This window comes from Toxorhynchites rutilus, chromosome 2, assembly GCF_029784135.1.
Source record: "Toxorhynchites rutilus septentrionalis strain SRP chromosome 2, ASM2978413v1, whole genome shotgun sequence".
Taxonomy (NCBI): Eukaryota; Metazoa; Arthropoda; class Insecta; order Diptera; family Culicidae; genus Toxorhynchites; species Toxorhynchites rutilus.
In genome coordinates, this window is record NC_073745.1 from 7,874,671 (window position 1) to 7,893,834 (window position 19,164).

Consider the following 19,164-nt stretch of genomic DNA (forward strand, 5'->3'; position numbering starts at 1 on the left):
ATCATTAAGCGAGAACACGACAAAGCACACTTTGGCTATGAGAAAACTCTAGCAGCGATTAAAGAGCGGTACTTTTGGCCGAAAATGGGAGAACACATTAAGCGATACTGTAGAGAATGTTTATGTTGCCAGACGAGTAAAGCTGGCAACACTAATTCGACGCCACCCATGGGCGTTCAGAAAGTGGTTGAGTACCCGTGGCAATTTGTCACGCTGGACTATGTCGGTCCCTTGCCGGCATCAGGAAAGAATCGCCACACATGTCTGCTAGTAGCAACAGACGTCTTCAGTAAATTTGTTTTGGTCCAACCTTTCCGTGAAGCTAAAGCGGAAACACTGGTCGAATTTGTCCACAATATGATTTTCCGTCTATTCGGGGTGCCTGAGATTGTGTTAACCGATAATGGTACACAATTCGTGTCGAAAGCCTTTAAAAAACTGTTAGCCGACTATAATGTAATCCATTGGCTCACCCCCGCATATCATCCTCAGGTGAACAATACGGAAAGGGTCAACAGGGTGATCACCACCGCGATCCGTGCAACGCTCAAAAAGGAGCACAAACACTGGACAGACAACCTGCAAGATATAGCAAACGCGATTCGAAATGCTGTCCATGAGTCCACAAAATACAGTCCCTATTTCATTGTGTTCGGGCGGAACCAGGTATCCGATGGGAGAGAGTATGCTTTAATGCGGCAAAATAGCGAAAGGTCAAGCCCAGATGAAACAAAGCTAGCGGAGGATCGAAAGAAACTTTTTGAAGAGGTCAAAATGAATTTAGAGAGTGCATATAAACGGCACGAGCGAACGTACAATCTACGAGCTAACACCAGTTGTCAGCAATATGTTCCGGGGGAGCAGGTACTTAAGAAGACATTCTACCTCTCAGATAAAGGGAAAGGGTTCAGCAAGAAGCTCGCGCCGAAATACGAGCCTTGCATTGTTAGGAAGGTTTTAGGTTCTCATTCCTATGAATTGGAAGACCTCGACGGCAAGCGAATTGGAGTTTTCTTCGCAACTCACCTCAAGAAGATGAATCCCGTTTCTTCTCATCTAAACAAATAACATTGGTAAAGCTATGTCACTCCTAGTGAGGAACCAGAAGATTACGATGAGAAAAAACACCTTCGGGGAAATATCTTTGGACAGCGAAATTCCGCCTGGGTTTTCAAAACCAGTTATGGGAAGTGCTGACTTTGGTTGCGAGTTTTGAAAATTGTTCTTTGAAGCTTGTAGTTGCGATTTCCATGAATAATTAGAAGGAGCCAGGGCTATGACCTATGAATAGTAATGGCGTGACCATGAATCGTAAAGCGAGCCCAGCGATGACTTGCTGAATGGAAGTAGTGAATGTCGTGGAAAACAGCGAGCAATTGGAAAAACTCTCAGTCAAAGAAAGCATGAACTATGCTGGTTGGGAGAACTTTCAGAAGAGCTGTCAAATCCTTCAGAAAAAAGACCACTCAAGAGGACGATCCCATGAAAAATTCGAAAAAGGGTCATTGAACGGAAAACACAACAGTTTTCCGATGTAAATAAAATTTGTATATAGTAATTTTAGTTAGTATATTAAGGACCTGAATTCCCTAGTCTTAAATACTATATTAGTCTTAAACTAGAATTAGTTAAAAAAATTGTTGTTCGGATCAATATTCACCTTTTTCATATATTTTTTTTTGCTTCTTTTTAAATTCCATTTTTTTCCATTTCGTTTTTGAACCTAAAATAAAAGAATAAAATTAATTTGAGAATTAGTAAGTAAACTATTTTGGATACTTAGCAAAGGTTGATCCCGCTATGCGAAGAGAACCGTCGTGTGCTGTCGGTCATGCAGTTCAGGTTTTCTTTTATCCTCTCCCTATTCCCGTTCCATTTCTTTTTTCGTCCTTCATCTCATCGCCATCTTGGCATTTTGTTATGTTGCTGACGTTGACCTTTTTCCCGTATTCCTTTTCCAAATCCTGGTCCTGATCCTGATCCTGATCCTAGGGCTCCCCCGGTTAAAGCTGGCATGTTGTACCTGGAAAACAAATTAAACTTTTACAATAACAACATGTTATTGGAACGAAATACTTCCTTTCATCCGATAAAATTGACACCATAACTCGGAGCACCTTCAGACAACACCAATCTTCCTCGCGTTTCAAAACATACTGAACCCAATACAAACAAAACGGTCAGAGTTGTTCATAGATTATCGACTGTAGATTCGTTGGATTGACAATAGCGTGAGTGTGTATGAGTGATACAAAAATAGATTAACCGACTTGCGTAGAGTGCGAGGGGTGTTCGAATGTTGAACAATCTATTTTTGTGAATTATGTTGGATATTTCGTTGTTCGATGTTATGACGAACAGGAATATTCAGCGAAATATGAGTTAGCGGAAACAGAAATATTTTCCTGGATTTATCCGGGGTAATTTCGGCAGACGTTAGCAGACCCTTTTAGTTAAGATGATAAGTGATAGTTCCGATTACTCGAAACAGTTTGAGGTGGAATATATCGTGAATCATCGGTTATTTTCCACATAGGTGGATAGTTAAGTTAAGTTTAGATACCTTATCTTCGTTATCTGAACACAAATCAGAGGTTGAAGATAGTGGGTCCAGTTTAGTATGATGTTGAGTCATGTATTTTTTTTTAATAACGTGTGAATGCGATTGTCAATCCACAACGATTGTCTGTGGTTCAGGGTTAGTTTTTCTTCTTGTTTTCTTTTCTCTTAGACTGATGAGTATTTTTTTTTACGAAGGTTGAGAGGTCAAACTGAACAGAACTTTTCTGATTTTTGCTGGAGACCGGAGTTGAAAAACGTTGATGGTCAGTAACAGAGAGAACTACGGTTCCTCTCTGCAAATAGAGATTTTTTTTGACGATGAACACATATGACCCCGAAAATAGCGATTAGTTTTGTGAAGTTTGACAACTCAGAAACCTTCGAAAATTTGATTGGTTTCAAAATACTTGTTTTGAACCAATCAAATTTTCGAAAATCTAGTGGGGAATGATGTAGCATGGTACACAAATTCAGATATGCCGGCCCCTTGATTCTGCAAAGCTTTGGATCTGCTTCTTTTGGGCAACTTTCCACAAGAGGCATTTGTAGGGTTCCACTGAGTGCTCAGACGTCGATAGAACTGGGATGACAAAAATCATTCCATTCTAGCGACGCGGCACTCAGTATTTTCTTCTTTGTTTTGGAACATGTCTTTTGTGGAAACGTTGAGCTGCATCCTCACCCAAAGGGGGAGTGAAAGAGCTGTTCCTGTTTTTGGTTTGAAACTCTGCAAAAGAGCAGGTGCTTTGTGCCCAAATATGGGTTGGACGGAAGGTCCGGCAAGATCAGGCACTTGGGATTAAAGGTGGATGGCCTTAATGATTGAGGCAATTGTTGCCCACGATAATCGACTTTAGAAATGTTATGTACTTGCGCACTTTTGTGGCAATTACATAACTGAGACAAAATTGATCTCGCGCCTGGTTGATCTGAGGATTTAGAAATCCTAATCGGTCACTTTGTCCTGGATCGTGGAAGAGGCTGGACTGGCGGACTTTGCCAAGAGCCTCGGTGTGTTAGCTTAGGTTAGTGAGTCGCGGTTATTCCGAGCAAGCCAGTTTTAGGGTTCTTTTTTCTGGAAATTTCATTTTATTTTTTCCTAGATTTAAAAGTAGTGGCTCAAAAGGTAGAAAGAGTAGGAGTGTTATCGTGCGAAGCGTGGTAAAATCCCAGGTAATCTGTGCTTGTTATATCCATGGGTGCCATGTGTGCTGACATTCCACGTGGGTGGAAACATATATTTTCCGTTTGACAGTTGCGATTCCGACACACCGTTCAACAGCTAGAGCCGTTCCAGACCCCACGGTGCAGCGAGAAGGTACCAGCAAACCACGAGCTGAAGAGCGCGAAGCGCTGGCAGGAAGCAGCAAAAGCGACGACGACCGACGAAAGTGGAGGAGTTCCGCTGATCCGTGCAGCAGCAACATCCACGTCAAGCGGGAAGAAACCCCGCTAATCTCTGCAACGGCACCATCGACAAGCGGGAGGAGGCCCCGCTGATCTAAGCGGCATAAGCAACATCCAAAGTTGTATTGGACAGCGAACTCAAAAAGGTCGTGAGTAACAAACGAAACTTTACTAATTCCATGCGCATGTCGAAATTAGTGCCGGTACGGTCGTGAAAACCTATGAGTAGCGATCGTAGCCGAGCGAGTTAGTCGTCCGGTCTGCCAGGTTGAGGGTAGCCGGTTCGAATCTCAATTATGAAATATATATGATCATATAGAGAATATGAGATTTTCCACGTACGTGTTGATTTGATTGAAGTAAGATACCCAAAATCCCTAGGTCCCAGCGACGCTAATTTTTCCGCTGGTTGTGATTACAAATATTGAATGAATAGCAGCACACACGCATATATATACCCCACCCACCCATCATATAACCTATAGGAATGAAAGTGAGAAGATGAAGATGGAGCACCGGACAAAGCACGATTGATGATTAAGTGGTGGAAGTACCTGGAAAATTTAGTAATGATGAATGAAGATTTTTAGTAGTGAAGTTTAGATAGTTTTGAAGAGCCGAACAAGGAAGCGATAGTGTAGTGGAGCTTTTGGTTAGAGATTCAAAGATTAAAGGAAAATGAAAGAATAAAGAAAATGTAAATAGTTTTTCAAGAAACAAATATTGAATATTTATGTTGAACATATAGAGACCATATTATGTTTCTTTTTTTTTTTTTTTTTTTTTTAGTTAGAAGTCTCCTTTAGTTTTTTTTGTCGGTTTCGGGGACAATAGAGTTCTAAAACTGGTTTTGTGACGAGATCCCAATTAGCCAGCTTTGCTTTCCCCGTTGGTTATTCTTTGTTGATTTTTTTGTTGGTTCTGGTTTCCCAAGCGTGAAGGGAAAACGTGGATTGTTTGAGTTACTGCCTGTGATGATAACGCAGGCAGATTGAGATCTACTTTATCAGTCTGAGGTCGATTGTTGCGAGCAACAAACACCACAGCAATCAGTTCGTTTCCCAACGTGCCTGGGACGGTCGAACTTGAAACTTCTCTTGTTTGGGGTTCAAAGAAAAAAACCTGCCCTTTGGCAGAGTCTCAGCTGGGCACCGAAACAGTGGTGAACGGTCTCCTTCGGGAGTGGCGCTTAAGCCGTTCACTAGCAACTCCCCCATTCATTCATACCCGACCGTCTCGGGTTACAATATAAACAAAAAACAAATACCAACTATCTACAAAATAAACACAAAACAAAAGGATAAATGTTGATCTTCAGACAGGCACCCTTCATTCTCCCCATCCAATACTAAGAACTCTGTCTGCTGCGTTCGTCTACGAATATTATCCAACTTTTTTCTAAATCTTTCGGCGATTGTTTCTAATCCAGTAATGCGATGGATCTCGGTGGTTCGTGTTCTTGCGTGCGCATTGATAATCATTCTTAGGTATTTGTTTTGTATAACTTGAATCTTTTGCAGGTAAGTTTTGGCACAATTCATCCAGATTGGGGACGCGTATTCGAGAACCAGTAAAACTAGTTGCTTATAGGTGGTAAGCTTGTTACGAATAGAAATCCTTGATCTTCTGATAATTAACGGGTACAATTTACGAAGAAGTATTATGTTTTTAGTGGTTATATTCTCAACATGTTTCCGATAGGTGAGATGCTCATCGATAGTGAGATCAAGGTATTTCACTTCATTAGACCAATCGATATGCTGTCCTTGGATTCTGATTCCAGCTTCAGGATTCAGGTTTCGAGATTTTCTATGAGGAAACACAATTAGTTGAGTTTTTGCCGCATTTAATTTAATCTTCTATGTTGAGAGTGTAATATGATCACGCTTAAACCCAACTCATCAATATTCAAGACCTCTAAGGCAATAAACCACCCCCGAGGGCGCTGGGCGATATAAACATAAAATGTGATACGATACCCGAGCCAGCAATCTGGCCCAAGGGTTCGTTTACTATTTATGATTGTATAACTCGACGCGCACCAACGGCAGCGGCGAGTTTGTCTTCCTTCCGCCCCGCTGCGAGTTTAGCTAGCAGCAGAAATTTATTATTTATTTCGTTATTAATTTACCAAATCCGAAAGTCGACGCCACTGAATGGCGTAAGTTCCTTCTTCTCGTTTACAAGAGGTATTTTATGAAAGACCTTAACCCTGTGAGTGTTCGATTGATGATGGGTCTAAGTATTCTTCCTCTATACCAGGGGTTTTCAGATTTTTTATGGCAGAGCACTTTTTATATCAAAAACATTTGACGGAGCACCTGCATTTTTTAATCAATAAAACAAATCCTATTTGCATTGACATTACCCAACTCGAAACAGCTCTATTTCGGTTGTGCGTCACAGTTACACTACATATGACCCGTAGGAAACAAGAAAAAAGTCACAGGAGGGTTGTGTCAGAGACACGACCGCATAATTGACGTAGGATTCCGTTAGGTTATCTGTTGATTTTGGATAATTACGTCGTTAAACTCTTTGATAATGATTAGGTGGACCTAAAAAAGTCCGTTTTGTTTGGTTGTTGGGTATTTGTTCATTCCACCAGTGTTTAACGGGTGATGATGACAGAAGGATGATAAACAGTCGTTGGATGGTGCGTATCAGATAAAGGATACCGAAGTGGAACGAGATATGATGAGAACCGCCCTCTATAATCCTAGACGAGATGCCTCTTGTGATATGTATTGATGAAATAAAGTAAAAAAAATCACCAATGTAATATAAGATAATTATTAATACCGAACACAATTATCAATTTTTCTTATCAGTAAAAACATGTTACTTTAATATAGCGAAAATATATTTGAAATGGGAAAGGTAATTTTCTTTTATAATTTTTACTTTCTGATTGTTTATTCAACCCAATGCGAATTTTAATTGGACTAACAATACCAAATACTATATGTACTATATGTAGTGAGACTCTATGTTGTACGGGAAAGGGTTAACACAACGGCTATCGTATACAATTTTACACTTACCCTTGTGCTAAATTTTTCACAATACACGATCGGACATTGATATGGAGTTTCACGAAGCAACCAACATTCAAGTTCCAAATTTAAATTTTATTTGCTAGAATTATTTGTATCACTCTTCTTACTTGCAATATAAAAATGCCCCGACTTTCATGTATTTGCAATGCCGATTTCCATCAGGCAGCTTGGTTTTGATGTCTCTGTTTGGGAACACATCTAGGCGGGAGCAAAAGCTCCCCCTTCTTTCAAGTATTTGCAATGCCGATTTCCCCTAGGCAGCTTGGTTTTGATGTCTCTGTTAGGGAACCGCCGCATGTGTCGTCAATTTCGACCAATCAGAAGTGGGTATTTCCGTTAGGATAGGGGTTGAGATTTTTCAATTGTTTGATAGTTAGTTTAATGATATATTAGGCTGTCAAAAAAGTCCTGCGGTATTTCCGCGAGGTGTCATTGTAAGCGCGTAGTTCTAGTTGTATTCATTGTATCGAGTCATACTATAGCTTGTTGGAAAGGTATTTTTGCGCGCTATAATATAGTCCTTGACAGTGTTTTATTTGGTTAAGTCGTTCGTGAGTTATAGTGTCGCAAATATGGAGCAAAATAAAGAGAAAATCCGACATATTTTACAGTACTACTATGACAAAGGCAAAAATGCATCTCAAGCTGCCAATAAAATTTGTGCAGTTTATGGACCCGATACAGTTTCCATTTCCACCGCACAACGATGGTTTCAACGTTTCGTTCTGGTGTAGAGGTCGTCGAAGATGCGCCACGCTCCGGAAGGCTTGTCGTCGAAAATTGCGACAATATCGCTGAATTAGCCGAGAAAGACCGGCATAGTAGCAGCCGTAGCATCGGCCAAGAGCTGGGGATAAGTCATCAAACCGTTATTAACCATTTGAAGAAGCTTGGATTCACAAAGAAGCTCGATGTATGGGTGCCACACACGTTGACGCAAAAAAAACATCTTTGACCGTATCGACGCATGTGAATCGCTGCTGAATCGCAACAAAATCGACCCGTTTCTGAAGCGGATGGTGACTGGCGATGAAAAGTGGGTCACTTACGACAACGTGAAGCGCAAACGGTCGTGGTCGAAGCCCGCTGAAGCGGCTCAGACGGTGGCCAAGCCCTCATTAGCGGCCAGGAAGGTTCTGCTGTGTGTTTGGTGGGATTGTCAAGGAATAATCTATTATGAGCTGCTTCCCTATGGCCAAACGCTCAATTCGGACCTGTACTGCCAACAACTGGACCGCTTGAAGGTAGCACTCATGAAGAAGAGGCTATCTTTGATAAACAGAGGCCGCATTGTCTTCCATCAGGACAACGCCAGGCCACACACTTCTTTGGTGACGCGCCAGAAGCTCCGGGAGCTCGGATGAGAGGTTCTTTTGCATCCGCCGTATAGTCCGGACCTTGCACCAAGTGACTACCACCTGTTTTTGTACATGGTGAACGAGCTAGGTAGTCAGAAGTTAGCCACAAAAGAGGCCTGTGAAAATTGGCTATCCGAGTTTTTTGCCAATAAGGAAGCGAGCTTCTATAACAGTGGTATTATGAAGTTGGCATCTCGTTGGGAACAAGTCATCGAACAAAACGGCGTATATTTGACATAAAACAGATGATTTTAACTAATTTTATGAACAAATGAAAATTTAAAAAAAATACCGCAGGACTTTTTTGACAGCCAAATATTATTTTATTCAATATAAAAAATTGTTATGGAGTGCCGAAATCGATTGACGCAAAAATTTAATCAATCCATCATGAAATGACTGAGCAATAAGCGTTTGAAATTGGACAATTTTCGCGATGTGCTCGATTCTCGATTTTCAATTTGTACCCCAATATGTTCCCGAAAGACGTAATCCTACGTCAAAACACTATGTGCCCCGTGAAATGAAATTAAAGAATGGTCCTCTTCGAGGTGGGCTTTCTAGTGAGAGCATTTGCTATAAATTCGCGGAGCACAAATTTCCCGCGGAGTACCATTTGAAAACCCCAGCTCTATACAATATAGCCGTGTCATCTGCGAATAGCGCTAGAGTAGCATCACTAGCAAGTATGGGAATGTCTGTGATGAAAAGGTTGTACAAAAGAGGCTCTGAAATACTTCCTTGAAGTACCCCAGCGAAAACAGGATATTCTCTAGACATTGTTCCATTGAGCGCAACGTGTGATTTTCGATCCTTCAAATAATGTTGAATCAACTTCGTTAAATAACACGGGAAAACGAAACGATACAATTTATGTATAAGGCCGTCATGCCACACGTTATCGAAAGCTTTCTCTACGTCTAAGATAACCATAACTCGAGATGAAGAATAGAAGGTGGGAAGATTCACGGGTTTTGGTTGTGTTGAACTTTGATTGTGTTAGTAGCCAGGAAGATAGGAAGTTCACATACCAGGCATACCAGTCAGTTACTCAAATGGTACAAAATTGAATATGTCAACGAATAACGTTGAAAAAGGATGTACAGAAGCTAATTACAGATTTCCAAATCATATTTTTCGAATTCTGAACAAAAAAAACAGAACATATCACATACTAAAATGTTTACTTTTTTCTTTGATTTCAGAAATAGTATTCTAATGTCTACTATGTTTGGATTCTAGAGCAACTTCATGGAAGTTTGACTTTTGTCAGCAATTGGAAATTCTTTTTTCACAATTAGGTTGCTGAAAACTTCAGTCGTCTAAAACTAAGGCTCAAGCAGAAAACTTTTCGTCTCAATCTAAGTCATACGGAGTCAATTAAATTTATTTTTCAAGTTCATTTTACATGAAATAAACTTGCAACCTTATTTACCATGCACTGTCAAATGTTTATCCGTCAAAGGAACACAAGATTGTGTGACTCTGACTTTGTTCGTTTACGTTTTTGGTCGACGTAACGAGAAGTAAAATTGAATTAAAATTAAGTCTGGAACACTTCAAAAATACTGAAATTTTAGTTTCTGTTAAAATGTCGGGCCCTTATGATTTTGATCGCTAGCATTGATTTAGGAAAAAAAAACTAGTTCGTTCATTTCATTTGCTTATTGTTACTTTTTATAACTACACTTTTCCTATGGATTGGACTATTATAAGAAAAGTAACATACATAAACAAAATCTGTGACGTCACAGATTTAAAAAATCTTCCCACCTTCCATTTTCCATCTCGACCATAACTGTTGTTTTGGACACCATTTTGTTGCGTTGAATATAATTCGTCACTCGTTTCAGATAAGGGGTTCGATTTGCGATCGGTTATTTCACGATCTATCGCCACGGTTTTACGCCGATACCTCATTATGTTAATGATAGTTTGAACCTAGTTTGAATCGTCTGTCTAATTGTTCGTTAGAGGCGAATGAACTTAAAGGTTCCACAGCCTCCATAATTCACCACGTTCGTTGTCTAATCGTAATTCGTTGTCTACGAGAGTTTGAGCCACGCGCGCGTTTGGTCGGCCTGGACTATGTTAATGGAACACTGGCAGAACACTGATACATAATGAAATTTTTATGTGGGTCTGAAGTGGAAACTGGAATGGGGATAGCTCATTCAGAATTGTCGTAAACTATCTTATCATAAGATGGTTATATCGAGTATTTCTGAATGTGGCAGATCTCTATCATGTTCTAAGCAGACACTTTTAGATATTGGGTTCGATTCCCAATCTGTCAAGGATCTTCCCGGGTTGGAAATTTTCTTGACATGCCTTAAAAAAACTTTGGGTCTGAAGTTGGGATTATCATTATGATAATGTCGATAAGGATAGGACCATTGTTTTTCTTTCAAAGTTTTTGCCTATTTATGATGTTCGATTAATAGAAATTCATGCCTGCAACAGAGTCAGTTCGCTGTTTTGTTTTATAATACTGATATCTTAATTTGGTTAAATATAAATATTATCTATTAGATAAATCGGCCAGTTAAAACCTTTGTAGGGGTATGAGGTGGGTCATCATCATCATCATCTATAATCGTTCAGTATTTCACAGGCATCACACCTATCGAATTTTCAGTAGTTGCGAAGGGAAGGTGCCCCATCATGAACAATAGTTATGGCGATATTTTTCTGCTTCCATCATTCTGAACCCACTTTCGGTTTAGTCTGCTGTGAGTTTTCCATCTAGATAAAAAGGGGTTCCTTTATTTCCATCCCGCTATATTTTCATGTGCTGTATAACTGCGCTTGTCAAACGCCTGACAGCACACTTGCGTGCAATCGATATCAACTTGTGTGCGACTATTGAGTGAAGATTTTATTGTATGCGAGCTTTGGTGAGAGTATTCATTGAAATAAAATGGAAATATTTCAACTAAGGTAGGGTGGAACCATCACAGAAAATACAACGGGATATCATACGGATCTGAATATTTAGCAAATTTTTCGGTATTCTATCCATATGGCTTATGTAAACTGACCAGACGTCCCGCGTTACGCGGGACAGTCCCGCATTTCAACAGAATGTCCCGCGTAGGATTACGTCCCGCGAAACGTCCCGCATTTGACAAAAGGAACGAAGATGTCCCGCGATATCAATATATTTCAATATTACAATTTGATCATGTTGATTTTATTAAATGGATGAACCTCAAAATAAAACTTTTATTTGTCAGACTGTTCAAGAGCGCTTCCAATGCATTCAACGATTAATACGTTGAGCAGTTTATAATGATTTTTATAAAAGTCCCCTATTGATCCGCAGAGACCAACGTGAGTCAAACGAAAAGTTCATCTTTGGTCCTCTAGCTTGGTCAAGGCTTAACATGTTAAATGATACGGAAGAACTAGTGTATGCTGGACAGGAAGAGGCAGGGTTGTTTGATGAAGTATCGAAAATGAAGCAAATGTTCACCAGAACCTCAATCATGGCTGATGAAAAGATGTATGTCGACATGTTCTTTTATCTTTCCGTGGCTTTGGTAGTCAGATATCTCTCCATTTTGGCCATTCGCTTAAAAGTTTTCTATAGGCCGCAGCTGGGGTATGTTGGAAGGTTGGCAGTCTACGCGACAATGTTTATCTTCAGCCGATCTATTATCCATTCTCCAGTGATCTTTTGGCATAATGGGCTGATCCCCGTTCCGGTATAAAGACCACATCACCTTCGCAAGTTTAAGCAAGCACTTCGTACTCGTCCCCCGTTCACCATATGACTCGAAAGAAGAGCGGCTTGAACATTCCCTTCTCGTCTTTCAGAGAAGGACCTTCTTCGGTAACTTGATGTGGATGATATTGCGGCGCTTATAATAAATCCGCATGCAGCGACGGCGGTAACGCGCACCAAAGATACTCGTAAAATAAGCGCTGTCACCGATTGTCACATTTGACTTTTTGCTTCTCTTCTTGTTCTCCCTTGTTATTGTCATTCATGTCAACAGATCGCCGTGAGATGAATTAATTTTTTTTTTTCAATGTTTAAGAGTTGCTTAGAATTGATTTTACATTTAAATTGGAAAACGGTAGGTTATTATGAAACAATGTTTATGTGTTAAAAATACTGATTTACGTTTTGTCAACGTTTAGATTCGACCTTGGTTCCGGCTCGATTTGATATGGCTAATATTCGCGAAAACGTTCTTCATCGTCATGCTTCCGTAAACACTGTTTACCATTGCCTCTACGGATATTTCTACTTAGGCATCAAGAAGAATACATTGGCCAAAATCTACGCCAAGCATCATTCAACAATTTCGCAGTGGATTCGTCTTTACGACGAAAACAAATATTTTGGACGAAAGGAAAGAGTAAAGGTCTACCTTCAATTTGGTCCGAAGGAGAGATCTTGGATAGTGAACTTGTATAAAGATTGTCCCATCTTGTACTTACTTGAAGCTAAGGAACGGTTTGAACGGACTTTCCATAAGTCAATAAGTTCCGCATCCATCAGTCGAATCCTTCACTCAGAAGGTTATACGTGGAAGACGGGCATTGCATTTACGCCAACAAGATATCTACCGGTTTCAATCCGACATGACCATTATAGCTTGGGACATTCATTGCCTGGTGTTCTTGGATGAAATATCCTTTGACAATCGTGGACTGCTCCGAAATAAAGGATACGCACCGGTAGGTTATCGTCTTATATACCGTGGGGAGTTCGTTAGGAAGCCCAGATGTTCTATGCTGAGTTTCTTGGGGAGCAACGGTGTGCTTGAAACGTTCTCCACCGAGGGGACATTTACCCGACACAAATTTTTTGATTGCGTGCGTTCGTTTGCATTAAGCGGAACAGTTAAACGACATCCTGGGCAATATAGTGTATGGGTTATGGATGGAGCCCGTATCCACTGCCACAAAGCAATAATAGAGTACCTACGATCATTAGGAATTATTGTGATCTTTCTGCCAGCGTATGCTCCATTCTATAATCCTATAGAGTACGTGTTTGGATATCTCAAAAAACACTTAAAGAAAACATATGTTGAGATTAGCTCTAAAGATTTGACTATTACCATATGTGAAGCTTTGAAACATTTTAAAAATTATGATTCCGAGAAAATTTTTGCAAAATGTGGGTATCTTCACGGTGCCATATTTGACCCAAGCATTGGTTTGGGCCAAGACATGAAAACGTTTGGGTTTGAAATTTAATGTTACTGCCATTTACGGTACGGTTGATCTGTTTGCTTGATGATACTCAATAAAGAAAAAAAAAAAATTTTGAATGTGCATTTTATTTATTCGATTAAAAATTCACCAACAATTAACATCATATGATCACAGGTGATCCACATCAACGCAATCTGTAACGGATTGAGCCAATTCTACTGAAAACTTGTTCTCTCTAGCAGATACTGAGCTATTCATAGCAGTAAGCATTGTATCATATTCATTTTGTTTTTCCTCAAGCATTGTAATTCGTTGGCCCATCACGGATGCTATGTTCATCAATTGACGATGATCGTCTTTCAGGTCTTGCAAGACCCTCACATATGCTTTGTTTACAGTGGATGCTACTTGAAAATCCAATCTCGCCTTTTCCAAAAGGACGTCACTGTGGACAGGAACTGTACTGAAAAGTCCAATGATATGCTGTGGTGGAGTGTGACTCATCAGATCATCTCGCATTGTCAACGGTTTGCTGCAAATCCAGTTAGCCCAACATCCCCTATTCACATCGTCGGCACTCAAATATTTGCCATGCCGTTTTTTCAAGTCTTCCTTTACATCATTCAGAGATCCAACCGATTCTGCACCTGCCCGGTCCACTGTTTTCGAACGTAGGAGTTGGCTTTCGACTTGATTCCACTTGTGAAGCGTTGATACAACATTGGAATATTTGTATAAAATTACTGACACATCCTTCGTCAGCCACGTCTGAAGCGTATGTCCGTCTACCAAGGAGGGAATGATGCTTCGCTTGCTGATTTTGTTGTGAAAGATCATAAATTTGTCACGGTCATCAAACGTGGGTGGATCCTCCCATTTGAGATCTCCTGACTCATTGGACGCATCCGGGAAAACAACACCACGATAAATAAACTTCAAACAAAATTGCCAAACTTTGCTCATAACGTCTTCTACACAACTTCCGGATACCATAATGTCTCCACAGCGTTCGAATGACTTCTGGTTTTTGAAATTCTTCTCGAATACAGTACCTTTGAACCGATACTGGTTGTCATTCTCCTTGGATCCGTGTAGTAGCTCGTCTAGCTCAGAATGAAAGGTATGATCTCGTATTTGTTTCTTGTATTTACCTGTCTTCCGCTACAATTGAACGAAATCCTTTCAATATCAATTGGTCAGAAAAGTAAAAAAAATATTCTTACTCGCTTTGTTGAATGGCAAGCTCCTGGTCCGGACAGTGGGTCTGCTTGCGAATCATCATTACTTAGCTTTGCTGAATGAGAAGTTCCTGATTCGGAAAGAGGGTCTGCATGCGATTCATCATTGCTTGTCCTTTCGAGAGAGCTTTGATCTTGAGCTTCGTCAAAATATTCCACATCATAATCAATGGAATTATCATTGAACTGATACTCATCAGGATCCGGGGCATCCGGAGTTGGGTTCTTGGAGTCACTTTTGTCAGGGAGAGTTGTATCTGAAAATGCATTGTTTGGAATTGTATATTTCATTTTTCGTTCTATATTATTGTTGTCCTTTACCTTCAGAGATTGAGCTCAAAGACGAGACCTCAGTATCTAAGCCACCGCCTTCGGATCCATCCATCCTACGACGCTTACGACGGACTTTTTTCATTTCCGTTGTACAAAAAGAAGCAAACCTTGAAACAAACTCTTTTCAGCAACCGAAATGTGTTGATCGAAAAGTAAATTAAAACTAGCATTGACCAGGGGGAGTGTAGAAAAAAATCGTTTTCAGTGAGTATTTTTCTCCTTTCCTGACGGTTTGTTTACACTTTGAGTCAAAGTTCGACCACCTTCCTACAACAGAATGTAAACATCTCAGCCTGAGGGCATCCGTATACTAGCACATAGGATTTGACAGCGTCAAACATGTCCGGGTCGCAAATGCAATTTGCGACCACTGTCACTCGCGAGAACTGCCAAACTCTCAAGCTGGTGTAAAACAAGGCACTTAACATACTACCAGGTGGGTCAAAACGTGAAGTGGTTTTCTGCAGCCATTTAAAAATACACAAAAGTAAATTAAGACGATTGAGCACAATTTGTGGAATATACTGATACTTTATGAAATACTCATTGCTATATTCATTATATTCATTACGTTTTACGCTGCAAGCGTTTCATTTATTGTCTTTGCGTTGAAGGCACCATAATGATTTGCGCCATTTGGAAAACGAAATTAAGGACGAAATTAACACACTTCTAGAACAAAAAATAATGAATGAAAATTTACTTTTCTGTATTCAATATGTATTCTATGTAATTTCTATGTAAAATTTTTTGACGTAGGACTACGTCTAACCGGAAGATATAGGGGGTGAAATGGAAATCTAGGCACGTAACAAGTAGGAAAAAATGCAAGATTTGGAATGCTTATAACTCGAGCATTTCTCAATAGATCGCAAAGGTTTTTGCATCAATTGATAGGAAATATATCTACGCATCTATCATAACGAATAACATTTCATTTTTCTTGAGATAAATAATTGAATAATTGTGAAATATTAAGCATTGTCCAAATGCACTATGTGCCCATTTTTGATTGGTCCATTTTGTGCTCCTCAAATCGTACCGACCAAAACAGGCAACCAGAGCAGCAGCGAAATACAATGAAGCACGATTGGAAAGGAAAAAGAAAAAATATGAACGAAACATTGGTCGCAGTCACACACATGCGTAATTCTCGAGCCAGCCAGTCAGCTTAAAAATCCCCGCTCCGCTGCCGTAACGATCATTCTTTGTGTGGACACCGACTGGACAATATCGTTGCTGGACGAGCTGGACGGCGAGGGATCGAGTGCCTTTCTCAAGGCAAGAGGGCGGAGGTGGTAGCGCTGGAGTAGAGTAGAGTAGAATTTTCAAAGGGCCTTTCTCAAGGCTAGATACGAATGAACTGCAAAAGTTTAAAGTCTCTATAATACAATACCTTCCTTCCTTCCTTCCGTAACGATCATTCTCATCCAAACCGTACACCACATCGTTTCGCATCACAACACATCAACAAACCAACACAAGCAGCCATGTCTGGACATGGCAAAGGAGGAAAAGTGAAGGAAAAGGCAAAATCCCGCTCGAACCGTGTTGGTCTGGAGTTCCCCGCAAGGGTAGCTAGGCCGAGCGCGTTAGTAGCAGTGCACCATTCCACCTAGCCGCCGTTATATAGTTTCGGCCGCCGAAGTGATCGAGTTAGCTGGCAAAGCTGCTCGCGACGATAAGAAAACCCGCATTCGGAACAGAACACATTCGGTTCGGTGGACATCAAGACAACAGGCAGTTGCAGCGAGTGGCGAGTGGCAAACGCAATCGCAAAACGACATCAGGTAGCAGAAGAAAAAAGTTTGTTCTCTATACAAACTGGTGGCAAATCCAGAACAAGGCGGCATCGAGGGCGTTCGAAATGTTTTTTTTCAAAACCACGAGTACAAAGTTTTCTAAATTGGAACCATTCCACAAAACACGGCGCTTATCAGGGCCATTAAACTTTTCAAAAAAGAGTTTAGGAAATACAGTTCAATGCTTTCTAAAATGATATCCAAAATAATAATAAAACACAAATTGATTTTTTCATATTTTGTTTGCCAGGATCTGATGAGTATGAGAATTTGGCAGTTGTTCTGAGCTTATTGATGGTTGGGGACTTTCCCGATTATTCAATTTTCACCAATTCTTAAATTGCTTCTAGATTGAAAGTACAGTAATTTATGTTTAGCTCGACATTTAGCTAATTGGACGGACCTGTAATACGACATATTTAGTTGGACATTTTTGTAAACATAGAGTTCGGGGTCCAAATTATGACCCCACATTGAAAGTCGACACTGTACCACTGTCATCGGAAATGTCCAATTACAGGTGAAAATCGGCTCCAATGCGACACTGAGTGGTGCTTCGGCACGACGCATTGAATGTAACTTACTGTACAACATGTCACAAGCTGGATGGGAAGAATTTTTCCAACTGTGAAAGCTGTGGCGAGTGGAAAACGCAATAGCTAAACAGGAAGGTTTAACCGAACAAGATGGGGATATCGCGTGATAACAAAACACAACACCAAAGGTTCTTTTCAGAACCACCAACATGTTCATAAAGAGTAAACAGTAAACTAATCCATTTTTCAGGTGGATAGGTAGGTATTCACGTAGGAGAAGAAAATAAATATATTTAAAACATATATTTAACAAAAACTGTCCCCTTTGTATAGTCCTACGTCACTCCGGTTATGTCCCCAACATTACCCACCCGTCTTTTTGACGTAGGACTACGTCTAACCGGAAGATATAGGGGGTGAAATGGAAATCTAGGCACTGAACAAGTACGAAAAAATGCAAGATTTGGAACGCTTATAACTCGAGCATTTCTCAATAGATCGCAAAGGTTTTTGCATCAATTGATAGGAAATATATCTACGCATCTATCATAACGAATAACATTTCATTTTTCTTGAGATAAATAATTGAATAATTGTGAAATATCAAGCATTCTCAAAATTCACTATGTGCCCATTTTTGATTGGTCCATTTTGTGCTCCTCAAATCGTACCGACCAAAACGGGCAACCAGAGCAGCAGCGAAATAGAATGAAGCACGATTGGAAAGGAAAAAGAAAAAAATGAACGAAACATTGGTCGCAGTCTCACACATGCGTAATTCTCGAGGCAGCCAGTCAGCTTAAAAATCCCCGCTCCGCTGCCGTAACGATCATTCTCATTCAAACCGTACACCACATCGGTTCGCATCACAACACATCAACAAACCAACCCAAGCACCCATGTCTGGACATGGTAAAGGAGGAAAAGTGAAGGGAAAGGCAAAGTCCCGCTCGAACCGTGTTGATATGGAGTTCCCCGCAAGGGTAGCTAGGCCGAGCGCGTTAGTACCAGTGCACCAGTCGCCGCCGTTATATAGTTTCGGCCGCCGAAGTGATCGAGTTGGCTGGTAAAGCTGCTCGCGACGATAAGAAAAACCGCATTCAGAACAGAACACATCAAGACAACAACAGGCAGTTGCAGCGAGTGGCGAGTGGCAAACGCAATCGCAAAACGGCAGCAGGTAGCAGAAGAAAAAAGTTTGTTCTTTTTACAATCTGCTTTGGTGGCAAATCCAGAACAAGGCGGCATCGAGGGCGTTCGAAATGGTTTTTTTTTTCAAAACCACGAGTACTAAGTTTTCTAAAGTGGAACCATTCCATAAAACAAGGCGCTTTTCAGGGCCATTAAACCTTCCAAAAAAAGAGTTTAGGAAATAAAGTTCAATGCGTTCTAAAACATTATCCAAAATAATAATAAAACACAAATTGATGTTTTCATAATTTGTTTGCCAGGATCTGATGAGTATGTGAATTTGGCAGTAGTTCTGAGCTTATTGATAGTTGGGGACTTTCAAGATTATTTAATTTTCACCAACTCTTAAATTGTTTCCAGATTGAAAGTACAGTAATTTACAATTAGTTCGACATTTAGCTAATTGGACGGACATGTAATGCGACTTATTTAGTTGTACATTTTTGTAAACATAGAGATCCAAATTATGACCGCACATTGAAAGTCGACACTGTACCACTGTCATC

At 40.3% G+C, this 19,164-nt stretch overlaps 1 protein-coding gene and 1 pseudogene across 1 annotated transcript; one reads left to right on the forward strand and one right to left on the reverse strand.

The window, feature by feature from the left end:
- Nucleotides 1-12,561: 12,561 nt before the first annotated feature.
- On the forward strand, nt 12,562-13,600 carry LOC129764521 (uncharacterized; annotated as a pseudogene).
- A 126-nt stretch (nt 13,601-13,726) lies between these two features.
- Nucleotides 13,727-15,181, reverse strand: LOC129764522 (uncharacterized). The gene is made up of 3 exons (XM_055763696.1): nt 15,118-15,181; nt 14,782-15,053; nt 13,727-14,719 (listed from the first exon to the last, which is right to left on the reverse strand). Exons 1-3 carry the CDS (start codon nt 15,179-15,181, stop codon nt 13,727-13,729), a joined length of 1,329 nt encoding a protein of 442 aa, XP_055619671.1.
- Between the last annotated feature and the right edge of the window lie 3,983 nt (nt 15,182-19,164).

Coding starts and splice junctions, on each gene's coding strand:
- LOC129764522 (XM_055763696.1), bottom strand. CDS start 15,181: ATGGATGGATCCGAAGGCGGTGGCTTAGATACTGAGGTCTCGTCTTTG. Junction 15,054..15,117: donor TTTGAGCTCAATCTCTGAAG/GTAAAGGACAAC, acceptor ATGCATTTTCAG/ATACAACTCTCCCTGACAAA. Junction 14,720..14,781: donor CTTGCCATTCAACAAAGCGA/GTAAGAATATTT, acceptor GTTCAATTGTAG/CGGAAGACAGGTAAATACAA.